At 39.0% G+C, this 21,859-nt stretch overlaps 1 protein-coding gene across 1 annotated transcript in view; it reads right to left on the bottom strand.

Moving 5' to 3' along the window:
• Positions 1 to 20,695, bottom strand: part of LOC105218231 (uncharacterized) — a 41,294-nt gene extending 20,599 nt beyond the window's left edge. The window contains exons 1-4 of the mRNA XM_029045944.2: positions 20,342 to 20,695; positions 16,484 to 18,171; positions 13,226 to 14,458; positions 6,397 to 6,717 (exon numbers count right to left, since the gene is read on the bottom strand). Of these exons, the coding sequence (XP_028901777.2) occupies positions 6,397 to 6,717; positions 13,226 to 14,458; positions 16,484 to 18,171; positions 20,342 to 20,362 (3,263 nt within the window). The 5' untranslated portion in view covers positions 20,363 to 20,695. The remainder of the gene's footprint in view (positions 1 to 6,396; positions 6,718 to 13,225; positions 14,459 to 16,483; positions 18,172 to 20,341) is intronic.
• Positions 20,696 to 21,859: the final 1,164 nt, after the last annotated feature.

Here is a 21,859-nt window from a genome sequence, read left to right as displayed (position 1 = left end):
TATGGCAAAATTTCATATCAAATCTATTGAGTTATGGACTCAATGGAAGCACGACTAGATCACTGAAACTCGTTCTCTTTGAAATACAGACAATCTGCATGATCCAACTACCGGACAAAGAAGAGGCCAGGGTTATTATAACCCACATTATGAAAAAAGGAAGAAAGCTTAAATATTTGTTTGACTTTAAATGTGTACCCGACGATCGATTGACTCTCTCTTAACAAGCACCTGGTTGTTACTACTCACCTGTAACGGTTTGTAGGAATACAAATTGTGAACTATAAACTATTTAGATAATACACTTAAGCAATTGTGGGTTCATTTCTTTACTACACGGAGAGATCCTGGCAGCCAATCTAACGACAAAACAAAGGAATGTGGTATGAAAAATTCGTGAAACAATCTCAAGCTGCCATAACATAGTAATGTATAGGAAACCACAATACTAGGGATTAAAAGATGCTAAAGATGGGCGAAGCTGCTAGTGACAGATGTTCAAATTTTAAGGCAGAATATGCTGGATATAGAATAAAATAAAGGAGACTCACAAAAATACAGTCATCCAACAGTCTACATCTTTTTAAATAAATAATTTAGGGCTTTTGTGTCACAGAGTGTCTATTAACAGATATTTCACTTTCACATCTCTAAACAAGTTGTAAACTACGAAGTCTCAAAACAAAAAAAAAAAAAATTGCCTGTTCCAACAAACAAACTAATTTTCCTACAGGGACACTTTCCAACTTGGTCAACGATTATCATATGTTCAAGTATGTAGATTCCACTGTTGGCTGCATTCCAGCCAAATGCATTTTGGCATAGTTTTCCTGCAATTTGCCCCTAATGATATGCAAACAAGCAGCTGCAGCAACAGCAGGCGACGGCAGCGGCAGCCACGTTGCCACAAGGCGCTTCCAAATGAAGGAAGAACGAAGAACGGAATATGGGAAGTCGAAATATGAGTAAGGAAATGCATATCGTAAGTGTATGTGAGCGGGATGACGTGACGCTTGCTAAGTTGCGGCGAAATACTAGATAACAAATGGGCAGGGGGGTGAAGGGGCACATGCAAAACTTTTACAGTTTCTTCGAAATTTGCGTAAAAAACTTTCGACTGCTGCTGCTGCTAGTGAATTGGATAAATAGGAATTGGGATAAGTTGCAAGAAGCCATAAGGAGCTCCGCGGGTTATACTTATGAGTACTGTAACGAGAGCTTGTGTGCACAAGTATATATAAGTGTGCGTGGCGATGTTGTAAGAATGTGAGCGCATGAGAATACAAAAAAAAAAAAATGAAAAAGAAAAGAAAATAAATATTTGTGTTTGTGTGCATATGCGAGCCACTCAACGTTCAATGTAGCGTACGCGCTTTTGTCAGCGTTCATTTGGCGTTTTGCTTGTCGTTAGTGCGCTTGGGGATGCACCGTGGCGTATGAGTGATGCTCACTTTGAGTTCCACTAACCGGCTAACAATGTTCCTTTGTGTTTATATGTACTCTGTCTCGCTGACAGAGCAAATTGATTAAACGAACTTTGATTGATTTCAAATTGCACCCCCACACCTTTCGCCCCACACCTTTTTCTTAGTACAATTGAAAGGATATGAGTGATATGAGCAGGATATGAGCAGTTCTTTGGCTAATAAAAATTAAATAACAGCAGATCTGATGTGTAATTTAGACAACTTGCGTTCTTAAATATTTTTTCTATTTTCATCAAATTTATTTCAAATTCATTTAATTTAAAATTATTTCTTTCTGTTGCACCCTTCTCATTTGCTTTTGTCTTGTCTTGCTTTTCAATTTAGTAGGTATGAATATATTTTCTATTATTTCAAGGCACTGTAAGATGGAAGTGCAAGTTGTATAAGCAGTTAGACGCTCATGATAGCGTCTTCTTTTGATTTGTGCTCGCGCGTATAGTTTGAAACAAACTTCTTTACCAAGTTGACAATCCGTTTAAAGAAGAAGAAGAAGCATAAAATGAACTTTTGATAAATCGGAAAATTGCAACGCAAACTAGAATAATATGCATGGAGTTGCAGTGTGGAGTGAATGAAGATAGAGTATAAGTTTTAGAATAATATATTATTTCAAATTTATTTTCATATTTCACATAAATTATTGTGTGAATCCCCATATGTTTTATATATGTTCTATTAGAACCATCTCTATATATTTGTAAAATTTTCTAACATAATCTTAAAATTAAAAAAAATTCTGCTCCTTTATTAATTTTAAACCCTCTTTTATTTCAGCACACACAGCTTCTTCAACTAGTATCGGGTATGTGTGTATGCAAATCAACTTGATGGTGCGCTGATGGTCGCACGAAATGCGTGAGAAATTTGAACGCTTTGACGTGGCAAACGTTTTTCTAAGTTATACATGAAAATGCTATGAAAATAAATCCTTTTGTAATTGAGTCACGTAAATTAAATGTGCAACATTCTTGTAGAACTCAAACTATTGGACACGTTGGTGTTGGCGCAGCAGTCCCCCACACACACATACACACAAACAAATAAAAAATAAGCAAAAACTCAGTTTCGCTTTTTCATCACTTTCACCCTCCACTACGACTGTGTCAGTGTTACAAATGCACATATACATATGTATGTATATTCCCCTAGAAATATGTGTATATGTTTGTAAACAAGTATATATGGTGGCAAGATGGCATCATGCAGCCGCTGCTGTATGAGAGCACGCGCCAAGTAGAAATGGGCAAAAGCAAATTAGCTTAGTGCATAAAACGATTTGAAATAACCCGCTGCGCGCCTTTCGCCATCAACTACGTGTCTGCTCAGCCGCTGGGAGCGGAGCAGGTACCTTCTCGATGGGGCAGCAACAAATGCTGTTATAGTGAGGATGCACGCTACTTCTATTACTAGCAGCATTGTGAGATTAAAATCAGTGTGTTGCGAAATAAATAAAATCTTTCAGAAAATTTATTTAGAATTTCATATTTTTTCATGGCAAGAGATGGTGAAGTAGTGGAATGCATAAAATATAATTTTAATTTAGTTTTGGCTTTGTTATACAACTCTAGAAAGGCTGCTGGTATCAAACTCATCTAATTTTAGTGATTGGTTGGCTCTAAATATTGACATTTTGAAACCTTTGTACTACGAACCCTTTGATTGTCCCGATCACTAGTCGCTCATTTAACTTCAAACAGCTCCGTTTTTGTTTTCGTTATTGCAAGTGATGGGAGAGGAGGACATAGCTGTTGAAGGAGAGGACAGTAAATTTCAACGCAGATGGTTCGGAGCTTAATGTGACGGTTAAACCCAGAGTTTTATGATTCGAGACCACTGAACAGTCAATAATTTAAATTTACTTCCCTTAAAGAATTTATGGTTATATATTGCCCCGAATATTTTTTTATATTTTTTTTCCCTCGAACAGCAAGAGGGCTCATCTATACTCATTGTTTTGAAAAAGATAAAACAAACCTAATTTTTTAAAGAAGAAACAATGCAATACTTTCACACAATAACAGTTAGAAATAGTTATTTTAGAATACACTACACAACTGATGTCCGCAAATAACTGTACAAAGTGCATTAAGCCACCAAACACAATGCAAATTCGAGCTACAAAATGGTCAACACAAAACTTTGCGCTACGCAATCAACGAGCAGCAAGTCGTAGAGATGACTCGAATGGTGCGCCAGATAGTAGGCAGTCAAAAAGCCATGAAGAAGAGTTGTTATGATAACAAAAGAGCTGACAAACTTTACGCAATAAGCGAGCAAAGCAAGCTGCGGCCATAATGTCAACAACATGAAAATTTAAGCGCTGATTTGGCTTTTGCCGCTGCTGCTGAGCGCACCAAACTGCAAGGGACATTTAATATTACAACATTTGACGGGATAATAATAAAAGCTGTCAAGGCAACTATGTGACGTGGTGAATAATAAAGATGGCGTATTAAGCCAAAGCTTAGTGACATTCGCGAGCAAACGTTGTTGGCAGGGAACGGCAGCGAAAACACGACGACGTTTCCACCTTGTTGGAATAATTAAATGCTAGAAAAAATAAATAAATAATTATCAAAGAGAGTAAGAGTGGACAGATTTTAATAAGGCTAAAAGCACGGCTGCAATATAAATTAGCGCTGATTTCGTATATGCATTTGTGTGTATGTATGTAATGCATTTTTTAATATTAACTATCTCAGCACATAAGCCAATATTTTCTTGCTTCAGTTAGAAAAATGTAAGGAGGTGAATAGTTCGCACGGAACGAAAGTTGGAAAAATTTCTGAAGTTATGGTGAAAAAACAATACTGTAGCGATGCTCCAGCCTCAATATTCGCCACATATGGATCCGAGTGATTTTTTCCTCTTTTCAAAAATAAAGAGAACTTGAAAGGGTCGTCGTTTTACATCGCTGAAGGATCCAAAGGCTTGGGATAGCCTTGACCTTTGGTACTATTTTGAAGGCAACAACATTAATATAGGCGGATGATAAATTTTTCCAAAAAAAAAAAATTCCCGTTATTTTTTGAACACAGCACGTACACGTGAATATCAATATCTTTAGAACAGATCTTTTCAAAAGGTTAGATTAGGTTAGGTTAGGTTACTCTGCTAGGATCAAACGCCACACATAGACCAGTTTTGGTCTTTTGCGATACCAGATGGAGTGCCGTCACTTAGTTAATGAGGAGTAATCATCCTTTAGGATGACAGCGCTTGTTACGAATTTCAAAAGTCCTTGTGGCTTCACCAACGAAATCTCTTCCAGATTAAATATTTTCAAAAACTTCGTATTCATCTCAGCCATGAATAGCTATCTTAAATAAACTGTAGTTAGTAGATGTCACCCAGGTTCTACTAACTGTGGGGTGGGTAACATGAAATCCAAACCGACTAATTTTGACTGTCAAAAACAAGCTCTGCTTGATCATGGTAAAAGCTCTGCATAACGTCTGGCGCATGGGTATAAAAATGCGCTTGATTAAAAATGCTGTAATGGTAAAAAATTAATGCAATGTCATTCCCTTTATTATGTCGTGGAGTCGTCGTCATGCCTTGCAATGCCATGTCAAACCACAGCAAACTATGCCACACAGTTTTTAGTTCCAACACACACACACATAATCCCAGTGTATGAGAGGTTGTGCCATTATCCCGGTAGCAGTATTTTACATACTTAACCCAGACATCTACATACATATATAGAAAAATACTAAAATGACTGAAATACCTAGACATTGCACAGGTCGGCAAAATATCCATGTAATTATAATGCCGTACATTTCGTAAAACATTGCATGATGTAGAAAGCAGCACACAGTTGTCCACATACAAATATGTGTATATATGTATTTCGTGAGAACATACCGTTACACGCCATAAATATGAACCTCAAAACCTTGTAGGATGCCACTCACTTATCGCAGCACAACACATAAGAATTAATAGTGACACAGCAATTTCACAATTGCCGCTGTGCTGCTGCGGGTGCCACACACCCGAACACACACGAACATACATACACTTACATATACTTGTATATACTTATACTATATATATACATACAGACATTTATATAACATGCATATTCTGCAAGTCGTCATTTTTCCGAGGGAATTATAAAACAATGAGTCCTGGGAAAAGCGCTACACACTCCTACACATACCGTTATGCACATAAATATATGTATTATTCGCAATGAATCCGCTGCGGAGCATTCACGAAATGTGAAATTGCATGCGTGAAGAAATCCGGATGAATGTCATTACTTTTTGATACTCACAGTCATACTCATATGCATATATTTATTTATAACTGTACCTATGTGTACTTATAGGAGCGCATGTGTAACTCGGTTACATTGTTCTCCGAGCTCCTACGCAACTGTCATCTTACTGAGCTGCCGAAATGTTGAATAAGTTCCACACCAACTAATGTGAGGGCGTATTGTTGGAATGGCAGCATAACAGTAATATGACGGGGGTTCAAAAAATAACGGGAATTTTTAAATTTCCTATTTTTTCCATTTAAGGTTATTTTGAAGTCAGCAACACTAATGTAGACGAATGAATAAATATTAAAAAATCACAAAAATTCCCGTTATTTTTTTAACACACCTCGTATGAGTAATCATATGTATATTTAAGGAAAAATGGAATAGAATGGAGCACTTAAGATTCTTGGAAATCAGCTCTACGTTAATAAAGAAATTGCTGAAGAATTTTATACGATTTTGGCATCATTCCTCTTAGAGCTATAGCATATACATATATAATATATAGTAATTCTAAATTCAGTTTAATAGAGTTAAATAAGTATTGATCGAAATATACATTTCCAACCAACCGATTCACAAGTATATATATTTTTACAATAGTTCTTAAACCCCATTTCATAGTGTACTCACCTCGGTTTCAGGCCCGTTATTTCAGCAATGCTTGGATTATCCGTTATCGTCGTGCCATCATCATCGATTAACACATGCGAATAGTCGGTCTTGTCAAGGCCCATCAGCAGACGGAATAAATCGTCGAAGGGATCATGCGGTTCGCGCTCGAACTTCTGGACCGCCAACAAATCCTCTCTGGCCGCTGCATCCTGTTGAACGCCACTCGTGCCGGCACCCGCACCGGCCGCCACATCTGCCGAACTGCCACCCGCCGCAGTGCCTGCCGGGCGTGATTGTGTGGTTGTCGGCGTGGCAGTCTCCTTTGAACCCGATGAATTGCTGTAAATAAAAAGAGTTGCATAACAAAGTGAAACATTTTGAGAAGAGATAAACACTAGTAAAACTACGCTAACTATTATGGCATATATGTACGAGTAGACAGCTAAGGGATGTAGGACATGGACAACAACGGCGATGGCGCCGATGACAGCATAGGCAGGAGATTATGCAAAATTTGTAATTACTGAAAATCTCAAGTTGTTGCGTCACTCGCTGCTGCTGCGCTGCTTGTTTCGAAATTAGTTTAGTTTCAATAAAAGTTTGTCGGAAAATAATTATGGAGAAGCGAATGGCAATATACTACGACTTGGCGAGGCCGCCGCTGCGATATGCATGTGGGCTATTTAGGGTGCAGATAGCAGTGCAAGCGGCATTGATGAGTCGAAGTCGAGTTGAGTTGAGTTGAGTTGCGTTGAGTTGATGAGTGAATAAAACTAGTTGGCATCAAGCGCTCTCTGCAGAGTTTCGGCAAAGTAGTCGTCGAGTGTTTTTTCAATTGGTGGCGTGTGCGTGCATGCGGTTGGAGTATACACTCCTTTGCATTCATCGCTCCTGCCGGCGAAAAGTTTATACGGCGCTTCCACTTCGAAAACAATTCGCAATAAAAGCACTTTAAATGTTTTTGCAATTAATTTCCACATTCGAAAATAAGTGTTTTGAATTGCAGCGTTAGTTTAATGGCGAAATAATAATAATAAAATGAAATATGATGGAGGCAAACACAATTAACTACTCGAAATTTTGATAGAGTATTCCTTAGCGCGTAGTTTGAATTGGAGCGGAAAGTTATAAAACAGTTAATGAACTAATGTAGGGCGGCAGCAAATGGCATTCGTTTCGCTTAGGAGTATTTATTTAAAGTGATAATGACTCCCGATGTTAATTATTTCTTTAAAAAGTGCAATATATATATAGCACGAAAGAAAACCATTTGTCCTGAATCAAAGAATACGAGTTAAATCCTAGCAAATTTCGTTGATGAAAATGCTTACACCCAAATATTAGCTTTCTTGCTTCGGTAATATTAGCTTTCCTAGCCTAAAGTAACTAATGATATAGCTGGTTATAACTTCCGGATCCTTAGACCATACTAACTACAGGAAAGTCCACATAAACCTTTTCATATTATTCATATTTGCCAATAACTCTCTAGAAGCTATATATAGTTGTTTCATAGTTCCCTAATTGCCTTAAAAAAATCCCGAAAAAAAAATTCAAAATTTTACAAGCTGCAATACTCTCTTGAAGCCACCAATAAAACAAAAACAAACAAGTAAATTGGGATCTCACTTTAACTTAGCCATTTTATCTTTGGCCACACCAAAACTTTTGCCTCCACCAAAAGAGCGCAGTCAAGTTTTAAAGTTGAAATTCGCCAGTTACCGCAGCAGAAGAGGAGAAGCGGAGAAGGCGAAATTGATATGCGTGAAGTTTTGTCAACAAACAAAGATTGAAATGCACTAACCGCTGCATTGTTTCACTTGCTGAAGTGGTATTCGTATTGTTGCCATTGCAGTTGTTGCTGCTGATAAATTATGCAATGTAGCATCTCCCACCAACTTCATTCGTTTTACTATATATTATATACTACATATGTATATTAGACGAGATTAGTTTACGAATTTAGTTGAAAGGGAATACATAAGTTCTGGAAAAATAAATACTTTAAAATAGTATTTTGAAATAAGTCATATAATTATACTGAAGCACGAGATTTCGCAATAAGGATGAGAGGTCGCTGAGAACTTACGATGAAATTATATAGGGGAAGTTATTTGGATCTATTAAAGCTCTCCGCAGCAATATGCGCTAAACTTAATTAGTGATTATCAGACAAGTTTAAGTCAAAAAAATAATGTTGAATATCACATATAAACAAAGCTTGACATAACTGTTTCAACTCTGGTCCAACCTCGTTAGTCAGTAATCATTTTGTTTAGATAATAGTTTGAAGAGTAAAGTGCGAGACGCTTTACTTCGAAGTTATATACTCGTACCAACTAAACTGCATACTAGGTCACACTCTTCGAATACGTATTCTTGTTTATAATAATACAAAAACGTAACCATTCTTATGTACATATATGTAAATGTCTCGCAAAACTTTCTCACCTTCCTGCCTGGCAATGCGGAGCGAGCTCACCTCGTTTGCATATTCCTGGCATTATTTGGACTAAAGTGTCATCAGCAAGTGAATCGTTGGAAAATTCGCTTCCAAAATGTTCTAAATATGCGATAGTTGACTGCATTTGTGTTGATAGTCCATTTCAACAAAAGTGAGTTCATGAGGTGTTCACACTGCCAAGTGATAATAAAAATTACCTTGCAATGTATTGAAAACAAGATTACTTCCGCTTTTCTCTTGGAAATTTTCAAATTTGTCGCAAAATTTTGTCGAGAAAACGCATAATCATTTAATATGCTAATTTCGTAATTCAAAACAAATATTCTTGCATTTATGAGGAACTTCAAAACCTCGTTAAACTTAAGCTTATTGCACTTATGTAAATGGGAAACATATAGCTAGGGAATGATTAGGTAATGATGGCACTAACGGCATATTTCAGAAATATTATGGAAGTGCTTATATTGTTCCAGAAGACAGTGCTTTGAAGCATCTAGTATACTATAGTATACAGGGCTATATTAAACATTTACAGAATGTGTACTTGCTGCAAAACTTATTCCTCCTAGGTTGAAAAACTCAACCTGAGTTTTAGAGTTTTTAATCTAGTTATACTGTTTGATCTGCTCTAACTGTACTGAATTGTACGTCGAATTGTGAAATCTCCAAAAATATAATTTATTAGGGAAAAGCACCAAATTAAAAAGACTCATTGCTTCTTACTGTCAACATTTTTTAATAAGTCGAACTATATAAATTGTTGGAAAGTATTAGTAATTTTATTATTAAGTAAACATAGGATGAAGCGTACACAAAACGTCGCTATTATAATCCAAGACCTCTGAACCAACTTTTTTGGTGAAGCGCTGTATGAAAGGGACGTAAAGAGTTACTAACAGAGGTAAAAGAAACAGTGCAAACATAATAACGTTTTTTGCTTCGATGGATATAGATGGACAACATACGAGGGCTGCTATATATATTTCTGGCCTAGGCAACACTAAGTGTTGCCAGGTGCAATCTGACATTTCCATTGGAAGGTTTGACATTTTTTAGCATAACATCACTCAGAACGTTTTGTCATTTAATCGTGAATTGTTTTATTTACAGGGAATAAAAACTTCATCTCGGCCAAAAAATGGAATTAACTCGTGAACATTTTCGTGCGTCGATAAACTAAAATCTTTGTATGGCTATGAAGCACCATCCTATAGCACTGTGAAAAACTGGTACAACGAATTCAATCGTGGCCGACGCTCGCTCAAAGACGAATTCCGTGAAGGTCGTCCAAAAACAGCCGTTGTGTCAGAAAACATCGATGCCGTACGTGAACTGATAATGCAAAACCGTCATGTAACATACCTTCAGATAGAGGCATGCCTATGCATTTCTCCCACCAGCATACATTCGATATTGCATGAACACCTGGCCGTAAAAAAGGTTTGTTCTCGTTGGATCCCGCACATATTTCTGCAGCAAAGCAGCCCTTGTATATGGATATATATATACATATGTCTACCTCAACCTTTTTCTTCCTTAGAGAGTACCCTGTCCTACGGGAAAACATATGTATAAACATGCATGTAGGCAATTATTTAAATTCAAGTAGCTCACAGCGATTATCCCAAAACGAAAATGTTTCAATAGCACACTTTTAAACTAGTTAGCCGGGCTAGCAGGGCTTAAGGAGTTGGAAAAACTTTCCAATTTCATATTGCTATCGAAAGCAAAAAAAAAAACGGAAAATTGAAAAGGCGTCTGACACCTGCTGACTTGGAAACACAAACTGAAGTTCGAAAGTTTTACAATTTAAAAAACAAAGTGAAAGCCACTTCAACACAAGGCACCCACGGTAGGTATGGGCAGAAAACCGGAAAATGAGAAATGGGAAATTTATAGTTCCTGACAATTAAAACTATCTGCGAAGTTGCTGTAAATCGCAAAGAATTGTTTATTTAGACACACACAAAATAAGTTTACGTGTATGGTAGGTAGAGTGAGTGAGTGAGTGAGAAAAAAATAAATTGTTGCCTAATAGCTATTGGATATGCCAAAAAGCGCTATTATAAATTTCAACGTCAAGCTCAAAGTTGTGCAGCCAACCTGGTGGCTTTGCCAAAGTAATCTAAACCAAAACATTTTAAGGCAATAATTAACCGCGGCTAAGACAACAGCAACAAAGCTGCATTTAAACTGCACTTTATTTCAACGCACTCGCAGCCAGCCAGCCAGCCAGGCAATTTAAGCCAGCAACAGCAAGGCACGCATTAGCACAAAGTAGCCATGAAATGCGAGCGAGAATGCCAGCGCGCGTCTTAAGGGCAGTGCATAAATATGTATAAATGTGCATAGAAGTTATGAATTAATTAAATGTTTTACAGTTTAAGTAGTGTTGGTCTAAGGCCCAACCATGCGGCGGCTCTGTTGCAACAACCTCAACGGTTTACTTTGTCTTAGCGGCGCTTTGAACGCATCTAAACCCACAGTCGCCACATTAAAGGGATTGCAACAAGGACCTGTGGTGCGGCATAATGCCAACTACCAGCGATTGCTTGACATCATATTCAGCGCCACGCGCCGCACACACCGCTCCCCCACGCCGGTTTCACACTTTCGCCTACACAAAAAGCTGCCGTTAGTCAGCGTGCGCTGGCTTTGTTGCAGCTGCAATAACTTTGCTGGTTGCCCGCTATGCAGCGCTTTCGTGTAACGGCATTAGTAGCCTTTAATGTTGCCGGTGGTGTTTGCTGGTGGCACAGCTGTTCTGTACAACGTAGAGATGTATATATGTATGGCTGCCTGCACTCCATTGTTTACCCATTGCCTAATGTACGACTCGATGCCGTCGATTGCTGTTGCTGTTGCTATTGCTTTTGTTTTTGCTGTTGTATTTGTGTGCCGCTGCTGCATTTCCTTACGTTTGCTGCTTCCGCAATTTACGCCATTTGGATGTTTTATTACTTGGCTTCCGCAACCGCATTAAAGGCACAGCATAAACCAGCCAGTCAGCCAAACAACCAACCAAGCAGGCAGGCAGTCAGCCAGTGAGGCATGTAGAGCAACCGCACAACTGCAGGAGATAGCAGCGGCAGCGGCAGAGAGTACAGAACGCCAGCGAAGCCAGCAAATGCTGTTAAGACGACAAGTAAGAAGATGGCTTATAGCGTTTAATGCAAACAACGGGTAATGGCAATGCCAACAACACATACTCGTACAAAAACAACAAACACAATACATCGCACAATGCCAATAACAAGCGCTCATTCCTGCATTATGAGTAACAGAAATGTTGCAGGTTGCCTGCGCTGTGCTCCCGCCGTCAATTCGCATCCTGCGCTGTTCCTCGCTCACTGCCAATTCGCATATATACATAACCTATAAGTAATATGACGTTTGGCGCTGCGCTAGCCTTGGTTTGCCTGAGATACTTCGTTCCAGCAATATTGTTCACCGTTACTATTGGCTGTTGGCGTGGATGTTTCGTTTCGTCGACGAAAGGTTGAGCTTTAAAGCTTTTGGCATGGCACCAGCTTATGACGGTTTATTGCATTTTTTATGCTGCCTGTTGCGCCGTTTGATGGATGTAATAATTTTCCTTTTGTTGCCTTCAATATGTGAGGAGACTGTTCGTGGCGTGTTGCTTTGTTGAGGTTACTCATAGCCTTCCCAGGTACTAGCATTATTGCATTTAGAAGGTGCTGTAGTAATGTGCGAGTAACATGTGCGTAACGGTATATTACATATAGGGAGATAAACGTTATTGTTGCAATATTTGGTGGGTAACACCATTCTGGATTAAGAAGAAACGATTTGCAACTTTGTTTAATTAAGCTATAGACAACGGCAATAATTTAGAATCGAAGCTAGATTGAAATCACAAGTTGATTTTAAAAATACTACCCTAGAAGATTTCGAAAAAGTAATTTTGTATCTGATCCATTGCTGTAGTTGAACCTACGGCCAATTATGTCTAAGAGATTCATTGGCTATGACAGAGTCGTCTAGCAGAGTAACTCTTTTTAACAAATGGACTATACAGTAGTGTCAATAACTTCCGTTACATATAAAACATACGAGTTTTCTCGACTTGAACGAGCTAGAACCATTGAAAGGTTTTCTATTGTTCCGCCTGACTAAGCGTCTCCATGAGATAGCTGCCAAATAACACAGTACAAGAGGAAAAACCAAGACTTTTCGCTACCCCCAAGCCATCTATTAACTCTATTTGCGTCAACATTTGCAAGGCCCACATCAATCAACCACATTTCACTTGGTCAGCAGTGACCAACAGTGTCTTTCAATCTATCTTTCACTTAAAACTACACACACACAGCGAAGCCCACCGGTGCGCCACAAATTGACACATGCGTCTCGAGTACTCACCTCTTTTGCAGAAATTTCCGTTTAAAGTCTCTGAAGGCACCAGTGCCACCGCCGCCACCAGTGTCACCGCCATCATTCTCATTTACATAACGCACACGTGACTGCTGTTGTAATATGTGCCGATTCGTAACGCCGAAATCCATCTGCACATCGACCACCAACAGCAACGTCAGCAGTATCAGGGTCGCACCCAGACTAATGGCGAGGCGATCTTTCAGCTTCATGCTGCGCAGCAAACCCATTACGTCGAAGGAGCCTCGCTTTGGAATGTTCTCAACGGAAAGTGTGGGAGGCGCTAGCGTTGAGCGCCTACTTGTATGCAACGTTTCGTTACTGTTGTACGTCGTACTGTTGTTGTTGTTGTTGCAGCTGCAGCATATGCCTAACTGCTGGGCAACATAATCGGCAAAGCTGCCTAGGCCGATGCTGTGCAAAACCGAAAGAAACCAAATTTGTGTTGCTGCCGCTTTTGTAGTCGCTGTCCGTTGTTTGACACGGCCGCCTGTTGTTACTCTCGTCGTCGTCGACTTGATTACGTTGTTGTTGTTTGTTGTAGGGCCGACTTCTTGTGTGTCCGTGTTGTTGCGCTTGCGCACTAATACACGTCTCCGTTTGCCCGATTTAGTGTAGCAATCTAGTGGAGTGGAAGATGGCTCAGTTGCATCCAATGTTGCAACATCCAACGCACTTTGTTGACTTAGCTTATAATGATGTTGTTCAACGTTGTTGTTGTTACTCTTGCTATTAACGAATTTCGCCTGAAGCTGTGATGGACTATGCTGTTCTGGTGCTGAGGTGTATGTGTCAGCAGTGGATATTAATTCAGTGCGCTTGAGTACCGTTGGTTTATTGCCACTACTTGCAGCAATGTAGTTGTAATGTCGATTGTTGTTGTTGTTGCTGTTGTTTTGTCTATTGCAAACGTTTGCGCCACTAAAATGCTTGTAATACTCTTCTGGCGTTGATAATTCGCCTTCGATCGACCAACCGCCCACTTGTTGCTGTTGTTGTAGTTGCTGTGGCGGTTGCTGCTGCTGCTGTTGTTGTTGTTGTTGTTGCTTATGTCGAAATTTATTTAAGCGCTCAGCTAGCGTTGCCTGAGTGGTTGACCAGTCGCCACTGTTTGTTGTTGCTGCTGTTGCTATCGATAAGTAGCAACCGTATTTCGTAAGATTGTTGTTGCTGTTGTAGGCTCTTAAATTTGAGTTTGGCAAGGGTGCTGCTGTTGCAGCGCTGAAATTAAATTTCGGGGAATTTCGTCAGTACATTTTGAAATATTTGTGAGAAATAAATGAGAAATACCAGAAAAATGCATGCAAATTGGCGTGAATTTGGCTTATGGAAAAGCTATTAAATATTGAATGGGAAATGAAGGAGGGGAATTGAGGGGCCAAATCGTGCAAATGAAGACATAATTTTGGATTTTTTTTTTTTCATTCCATTGAATTGTTATCATGTTATTTTGTCTCGAGTATAGTTCAAATTATTTTTGCCTAAAACGGTACTTCGAACTTCTGAGTTTTCCGACTTTTCGATTTTTAGTTTTATTTTCAATTATTAATATCCCTATTACATAAAATTTTCGAGACCTACTTTTTCGGATATCATGTTAAAAAAAGATATGAAATCGGAAAGAAAATATTGAAATTTTGATATTCCTAGACCGGTCCACATTGGTAGCCAACCCAATCAACACTTTCTAGTTTCACATTCGCCAAAGATTTGCGTCCAATAAAATTTCTATCAGTAAAGCCACTTGAATACGTAAAAATATATTTTAATAATAAAGTCTTCGTCTCTTAAAAACTTCACCAAACCCTCAAAGACAAGACAAGAGAGTGTCTGCATAAAATAATTGAGATAGTCGCCATTTGCCATTCAGCTAATAGCAGATTAGCAACAATGTCGCATTAAAGTATGCAGTTTAACAATTTCTAAGTGTCGCACACACTTGCATTAAATATGCTCACCTACGAAAGTTTCGAGGCGATTTATAAACTTCAACAATTTCTAACTAATTCAGCGAGAGAAACCCCCCTTTCGAAAGACAAACTAATTGTGGCGCCAACTAACTCACAAGCTGGTCATGTGACATTCACTTCACTGCTCATTTGAACTTCCGACCGTCGACTGGCTTGCCTCATTATCAACGAAATGCTTGCCCGTTTGTTCTTCGTGTCAAAAGTGTAATGTGTCATTTGCTGTTGATTATGTAAGCGCATGTGGGAAAACATCAAACCCGCGCAGTGCACAGGAAGTTTGTGTGGGAGCCGATGTAATGTTGCGAATTACTACAGGCACCTGGGTATGTGTGAAACGAAAACGTGGAGGTGCAATTGAAATAGGAATAACTTTACATATTCAGGAAAATTAATCCAAATTAGTTCTTTAATTAAATTCCACATATCTTTAAGCTAGTTCCATAACGGTTGCAAAGAAATAAGAATGACCCATTTTGATATCATTATAGTATTTTATGTTCCTGTATCGCCTTCTCATGGTTCTAAATTTTAAAAATTATGTTTCCTTTAGTTTCCTACAACTAATTGCCAGGTCACAGCGGAATTGCTGGGGACTGCAGAGCGGATGAGCTCGCAAGAAAGGGCACGCATTGTGCTATGCTGGGGACGAACGGGGCTCCGTTGACCTGTTATGCTGTAGTGCTGGATCATTCGACCTCTCGGGAGGTCAAAATCTGCTGGGTTTCAAGATCCTCTTGGAGCAGAGTGGAGCGCAAGAGATCGCCTAAACTACTTGCACTTAAAAAGATTCAGATTTGCGCAATAGTGGGAGTTCTCACCGGACACTGCGGAATAAATATACATGCGATGAGGCTAGGAATCCTGCCGAACCCAATCTGAATAAAAGAATACGAGGTGGAAACATCAAGTCATATCCTCGATCAGTGTCTAGCCTTCTCAAGATTGAAGTTGAAAAAAACACAGTAGCTATATCTTTAGCGAATCAAGCAATCTCGTTGAATCTAACATATTCTCGGTGATTTTTTTTTTTTGTCAACCTTCATTAGAAACTTCGACGCTAGCAAATATGCATAATAGAGTACAATTTGACAGAAAATTAAAGTCGTTGTTAGCTAAATTTTTCATGAGTCTCCCCATATTAAACTAGTCTACAAACCCCTATCCCCTCCCTTTCTAGTTCACACTGCATTTAACGTGAAAAATGCCACCGACAATTATTGAAAAAACAAAGAAGAGAAAATTGCATTCCACAAAAATTAGCGTCCAGCAGATTTACCTTTGATGTGCGGACTCAGCAGACGCGGCTGAGTAATTATGGCAGCCGTCGCCAACGCAGCGCTGTTGTGGCGCAGTAATGTCCGTAAATTCTTTTTGCCGTTGCCATTGCCGCTGCCACCGCAATTCGTCAGACACAGCGCACTTGTTGTTGTTGTCTTGTCTCATTTCGTCTGCCATTGACACCGTCGTCGCTTGCGGTTTGGCAGACGGGGCTAGCGCTGTCATAACTTTTCCAAATTCGGTAGTAATTTTCGTGCTGATGTCCCGTTCAGACGTCCATTGGGCATTTGCGGTATTTATTGCGCCCGCACCAAAGCGATCCACGCTGTGTCCACGCGCACGCTTCACAAGCGGCGTTCTGAAGAGAGCCGAAACATGGCTAGCATTATGCGTACGATTGCCCTCGTCGGCGCTCCTCGACTGAAGTTGCAATTGTGGTGAGCTTTGCGGTCCGGCTGTTGTTGACGTCCTTTCATTGGCGCGCTGTGGCAACTCTTGTCTACGCGTAGCAGAGGCTTCATAATTCACGTGCAAGCCAGCCGCTCGGGAGGTACGGGGACTTTCATTGTCGCCACCCACCGCGGCAATGCGATTTCGGGTTGTGTGTTGTGTGGCGTCGCTTTCCAGCTCGCTTGCTGTGGCGCTGACATGTGGAGTGAATGCCGTTCGTTTGTGGTTGCCAGCACTGGACGCTCCACTCCCTGTCGTTGTGACTAAATTCACTCGCTTCGTTGCAGTCAACTCAACTTGCTGTTGTTGTTGTTGCCAATTTCTGTGCGCATTCAAAGCTGTTGACCATGCGTCCGGTGAGGGAGTGCGTTGTTGGCCAATGCCTTGATTTCCTGCTTCATACAAGTAAGCACTGTCCCATCGCCCTTCCCCTGCGGCAGTAACATCTGCTGTAACATCGTCATCATCAATGGGCAGGTCAAAGGCTGTGCTTGCCTTTGTGCCAGTTCCTACCTCATGCACTTCGTCCCTGTCAATGTCAGCGCCGACGAGACTAAGACAATCCCCAGTGGCATCGTTGCTATTGAACTCGTCGTAGTGCGCATTGTAGTCCCTGGTTTTTTGACTTTGGTTGCTTTCGTCGTTGTTGCTGTAGTAGTAACTGTAATTGTTGTTGTAATGGCTGTTCATGTCTTGCACGCTTTGTTTCAATGGCGATTGATTGCATGACACTGCCAATTGATTTGTGTCCACAACACTTTTACTCAATTGTCGCTTGGCCATTGTGGGATTTCCTCCCAGGCGCCCCTCGCCCGACACACTGCTGCTCCGTACGCTCCAGCGTCGTATGCGACTGTCGCTGCGTCTCACCGGCACACTGGCGTTGTTGTAATCAGTGCCAGCAGCAATTTGTCCATTTCCTTGCGTCCACCTGTCCGCAGCGTGGTCGAAACTTGACCCACGACTCACGACTCTGTCAGCAGCTTCTTGCTTCTCAAAGCGCACAACGTCATCGCCATATGTGTAGTTAACTGTACTCGCATCTCCGTTGTTTTTAGACGCCATCTTGTTGTAGTTGTAGTGAAATTGTCCGCCGCCATCTTCACTGCGTCCACGTTGCAGCTTTGCAGTGTTCGTTTTCGCTTTTTTGCTCGTTTGAAAAAGTTTTCGCAAATTTTCGTTACGCTTTTGCTCTGCTTTGGCATCGTCCAAACTATTTCCGCCATTTTGGTTAACCTAAATGTTTACGTTACATGATTTCTTTGTATTCATTCGGTCGAATTGCAACAGGAAATTCGTTTGTATTCGGCTTGCATGTATGCATGTGTTAGTAGTATGTGGCAAAGAAAGAACTTGCATTTCGAACATTTGTTGTTAGTTTGTTGGGAGCGAAAGTGGAGCACGTGGCTAGCCAACCATAAAAATTCGACCAACAATAATGCGAACATTACCAGTTAATTTCAGTTAGTTTAACAAATAGAAATTTAACGAGCAACAAATTTTGCGAAAAAAACTCGGTTCATCTGGCAAACGAATCGCAAACAAGCACACAAGTGAAACCAATTACTATATTAAAAAGCTTTTTTTGCGGCGCATCAAAAGTATTCACTTCCACTTGCATGTGTGCGCAAAAGGAATGCTTTCTGATTAAATTTGATTTTAGTTTTAAAATAAACTAGTGATGAGTAAGTGGAGGTCCCACAAAAAAGAAGATAAACACAAAAGTGGATGCTTTTTGATTTGATCTTTATTTTCGTTGAAATATTCCCGTTAATTTTACAGCTACTTCGTAAATGAGCCGCCAAAAACCCGAACGTTCAGAATTCTATGTACCAAGATAAAAAGTTTCGAGCTCCAGCTATAGGCTACCATGCACTTGGAAACATTAAATACTGATTGGTAGTCGAAAATATAAAGAGAACCTAATCACAGATTCTCTGAAATTTAAAGCCAGGCATACCGGAGCTACAATTTGTTTGGCAGAGCCTTGAGTGTACTATTCAGTTAAATTTATGAAATTCATTCAATAATTGGCTCGACAGAAATTTACTTCAAAATGTATCAATAAATTAGAAACGTAAGAGTGGAATAACCTTGGGATTCGCTCTAGAATGAGTTTCGGTCTCTCAACTTTTTAAAAAATTAAATTGAATTGAATTTTTCCAAAAAAAAATTGAGAAGTCTGTTAGAGTTTCTAGATTATGTAGAGTCTGACTACTTTCACTTTTTCGAAGAGAAATTTTAGAGACTAAATTTGAAAAATGGGGAAACCACTTTTTATTTATAGCTTAATCTCTCGGAAAAAATTAAGTTGATTAGCCGTATTTTTAGCTTTGCTTAACCATACAGTAGAATTCCGATTATCCGAACGCATTCGTATCGGCTCTATTTGCTAACGCACGACGGTTTTAAAGAAATAACAGAAGCAATGGAAGTTACGATGAAGAAGATATTAAGTGGCGAAACAGTGATAATGAAAACCCTGGATTCCAAATATTAACAGATGAAAAGCGCATTGATGATTTGAACAGTAAAGAGAGAGAGAGAGAAGATGTTGAAGAGAATAAAACTAGACTAGACGAATCAGATCCCATATAGTTGTTAAAAGCGCATCAGGAATATGTCCATGAAAATATGTGGTACATTACGTCTAAGATCAAATTAAAATATTGTTTGATTTGCTTCGAAATCGATTCTCCGACATTTCGATTATCCGGAATATTCCTGGTTTTATTTGATCCGGATAATAGGGATTCTACTGTATTTGAAATTTTCATTATTTGGTTGGCAGAAATCATTTAGTAAATTTAAAAGCAATGCATCACAGTCAATTAAAAAAAAATTAATTCAAAATTTGTTTCATTTCTATAAGAGACGTAATTCCATGCTAATTAAAAATTTTCTGTTTTTTGTCCCTAAAAACGCATTTTAATGTGCAATGCGTTAATGAAAATAATCGTTCATACGAAAATGTGAACGGCACTCGTATCGCTTTCAGGATCACATTTCCAGCGCATTAATTAGTTGTTTGTATAACAGCATAATAAACATAAACTTGCATGCGAAAATTAATTAGCTCAGCAACAAATTTCAATTTTGCAAAACAATAACAAAGAAAAACACGAAAAAGATTCCAAAAAATAAGCCAATAAAAGATACACAAACACAAATAAATGCAAAAAAAAGCTAGCAAACAACAACTCAAACTCAAACGAAATTCAAGAAAATTGTTGTGTAAATCAAATTCTGGACAACAGATTGATTACACGCTGGTTGCTTGGTTGCTTGGACTCCGCAATCCGCGTGGCGTTGGGGCGGATGGTGGCTCATTTTTTACAACCTGCTCCCAGAAAAGGTCAGCGGCGCTTAGCTGTAGCTCAACTCTGAAGATATGTGCACTACTTACATGGGAGCGCTGTGCGGCCATCACAGCGAATGGCAACAACAACAACAACTAGTAGAAATGCAAAACGAATTTTGTAAGTATGGGATCCGGCGGACGAGCGGGTTGCGCGGGCGTTGCGCGAGTGTTGGAGAGAAACAAAGATGGAGATTACTTCTGTGCGATAAAAAAGCACAAAGCAAACTGCATGTAGTACATAAAAAGCGGAAATTGCTAGTTGCTGGAACGCAGCGAGAGACTTAGTACGCGCGCTTATTTTTATTACAATTATATGTAGTCTTTCGCTCTTTCTTTTTTACTTGCGTTCGTTTAATGTTTAGTTGCTTATGGTCGCGCTCGTTTTTTTTTTTTGTGCACTCCTTACTTTCGATTATTTCTATACTTTTACACGTTTTTCTTTCTTTCTTTTTTTTGGGGCGAGATTTATGCGAAGCTGTGTGAGTAAAGAGGGGAGAAAAAGGAAAGTAAAAAAAACAAATAAATTAAAATAACCCTTACGGTGTGGCCTTAAACGAAACGAAAAGGAAATAAACATTGCAAAATAACGGAATGAACAAATTGAAATTAAAAGAAGAAGAAAAAAATTCGCAAATGTACTTACGCTATGAAAGCAAGAAAGCTTCGCATACACACACACTCACACATTAATACAAATCTGTTTGTGTACAGACCAGTGTGTGTGTTGTTGTTGTACAATTTGTTGGATTAAAATGCAAGCGATTGAGGAAATGGATGTTTGCGTGTATAACGGTGTATCTAAATTTTCTATATGTAGCAGTGGTTAGCAAAGGCAGCAAGCACACACACAGACACATTCGAATGAGCACACATACACACACACATCTAAAAACATGTGAATAAATGAAGTTGGCTTTCTGGAAATTCTTTTTAAATAAAATACCGATTAATGGGGTTGCCTTTGTTGTGGCAAAGTTTCTGAAACGGAAATGCATTTGCAAAAGTGCCTGCACAAATACACGCGCGCACAAAAGTCTGTGTATAAAATAAAGCAAAGCGACCGGAGCATTAAAATAAAAATATTTGAATGCACTGTTTTGGCATTTGATTGTTTTTTGAAACGAATAAAAAAAATATTTTTTTTTTTTGTATTTTATTTTTCTTTGGAGACTTTTACGGCATTATTAGTGAGATACCTTCGATCTTTTGTTTTAGTAGATCCGATGAAGAAGCGAGCTTCATATAAAATTATAAGGATAAATCATAAAAGTTTATCACAAATATTCAAAAACTCGCCAGATGGCGCTATATTCGAACAATTCATCAAATTTTTATGAAAATCCATACAAATTACTTAAAAAATAATAATTAGAAAAAATCTGTGTATTGTTATTATTTTATGAAATTAGAGCTAACAGATGTCAGCATTGCATGATTTTATTTGTTTTTAACCACACAAATAAAGAAACCACCGCCTAACTGTATGAAAAATAAATCATAAACGAATACTAAATAAATATATTACATGAATTTAAAAATAAAATATATTTTACCAAATTTGTA

This window comes from Zeugodacus cucurbitae, chromosome 2 (assembly GCF_028554725.1).
Source record: "Zeugodacus cucurbitae isolate PBARC_wt_2022May chromosome 2, idZeuCucr1.2, whole genome shotgun sequence".
Classification (NCBI taxonomy): domain Eukaryota; kingdom Metazoa; phylum Arthropoda; class Insecta; order Diptera; family Tephritidae; genus Zeugodacus; species Zeugodacus cucurbitae.
The sequence above is the reverse complement of the archived record's forward strand: the minus strand, read 5'-3'. Positions and strand labels throughout refer to the sequence as shown.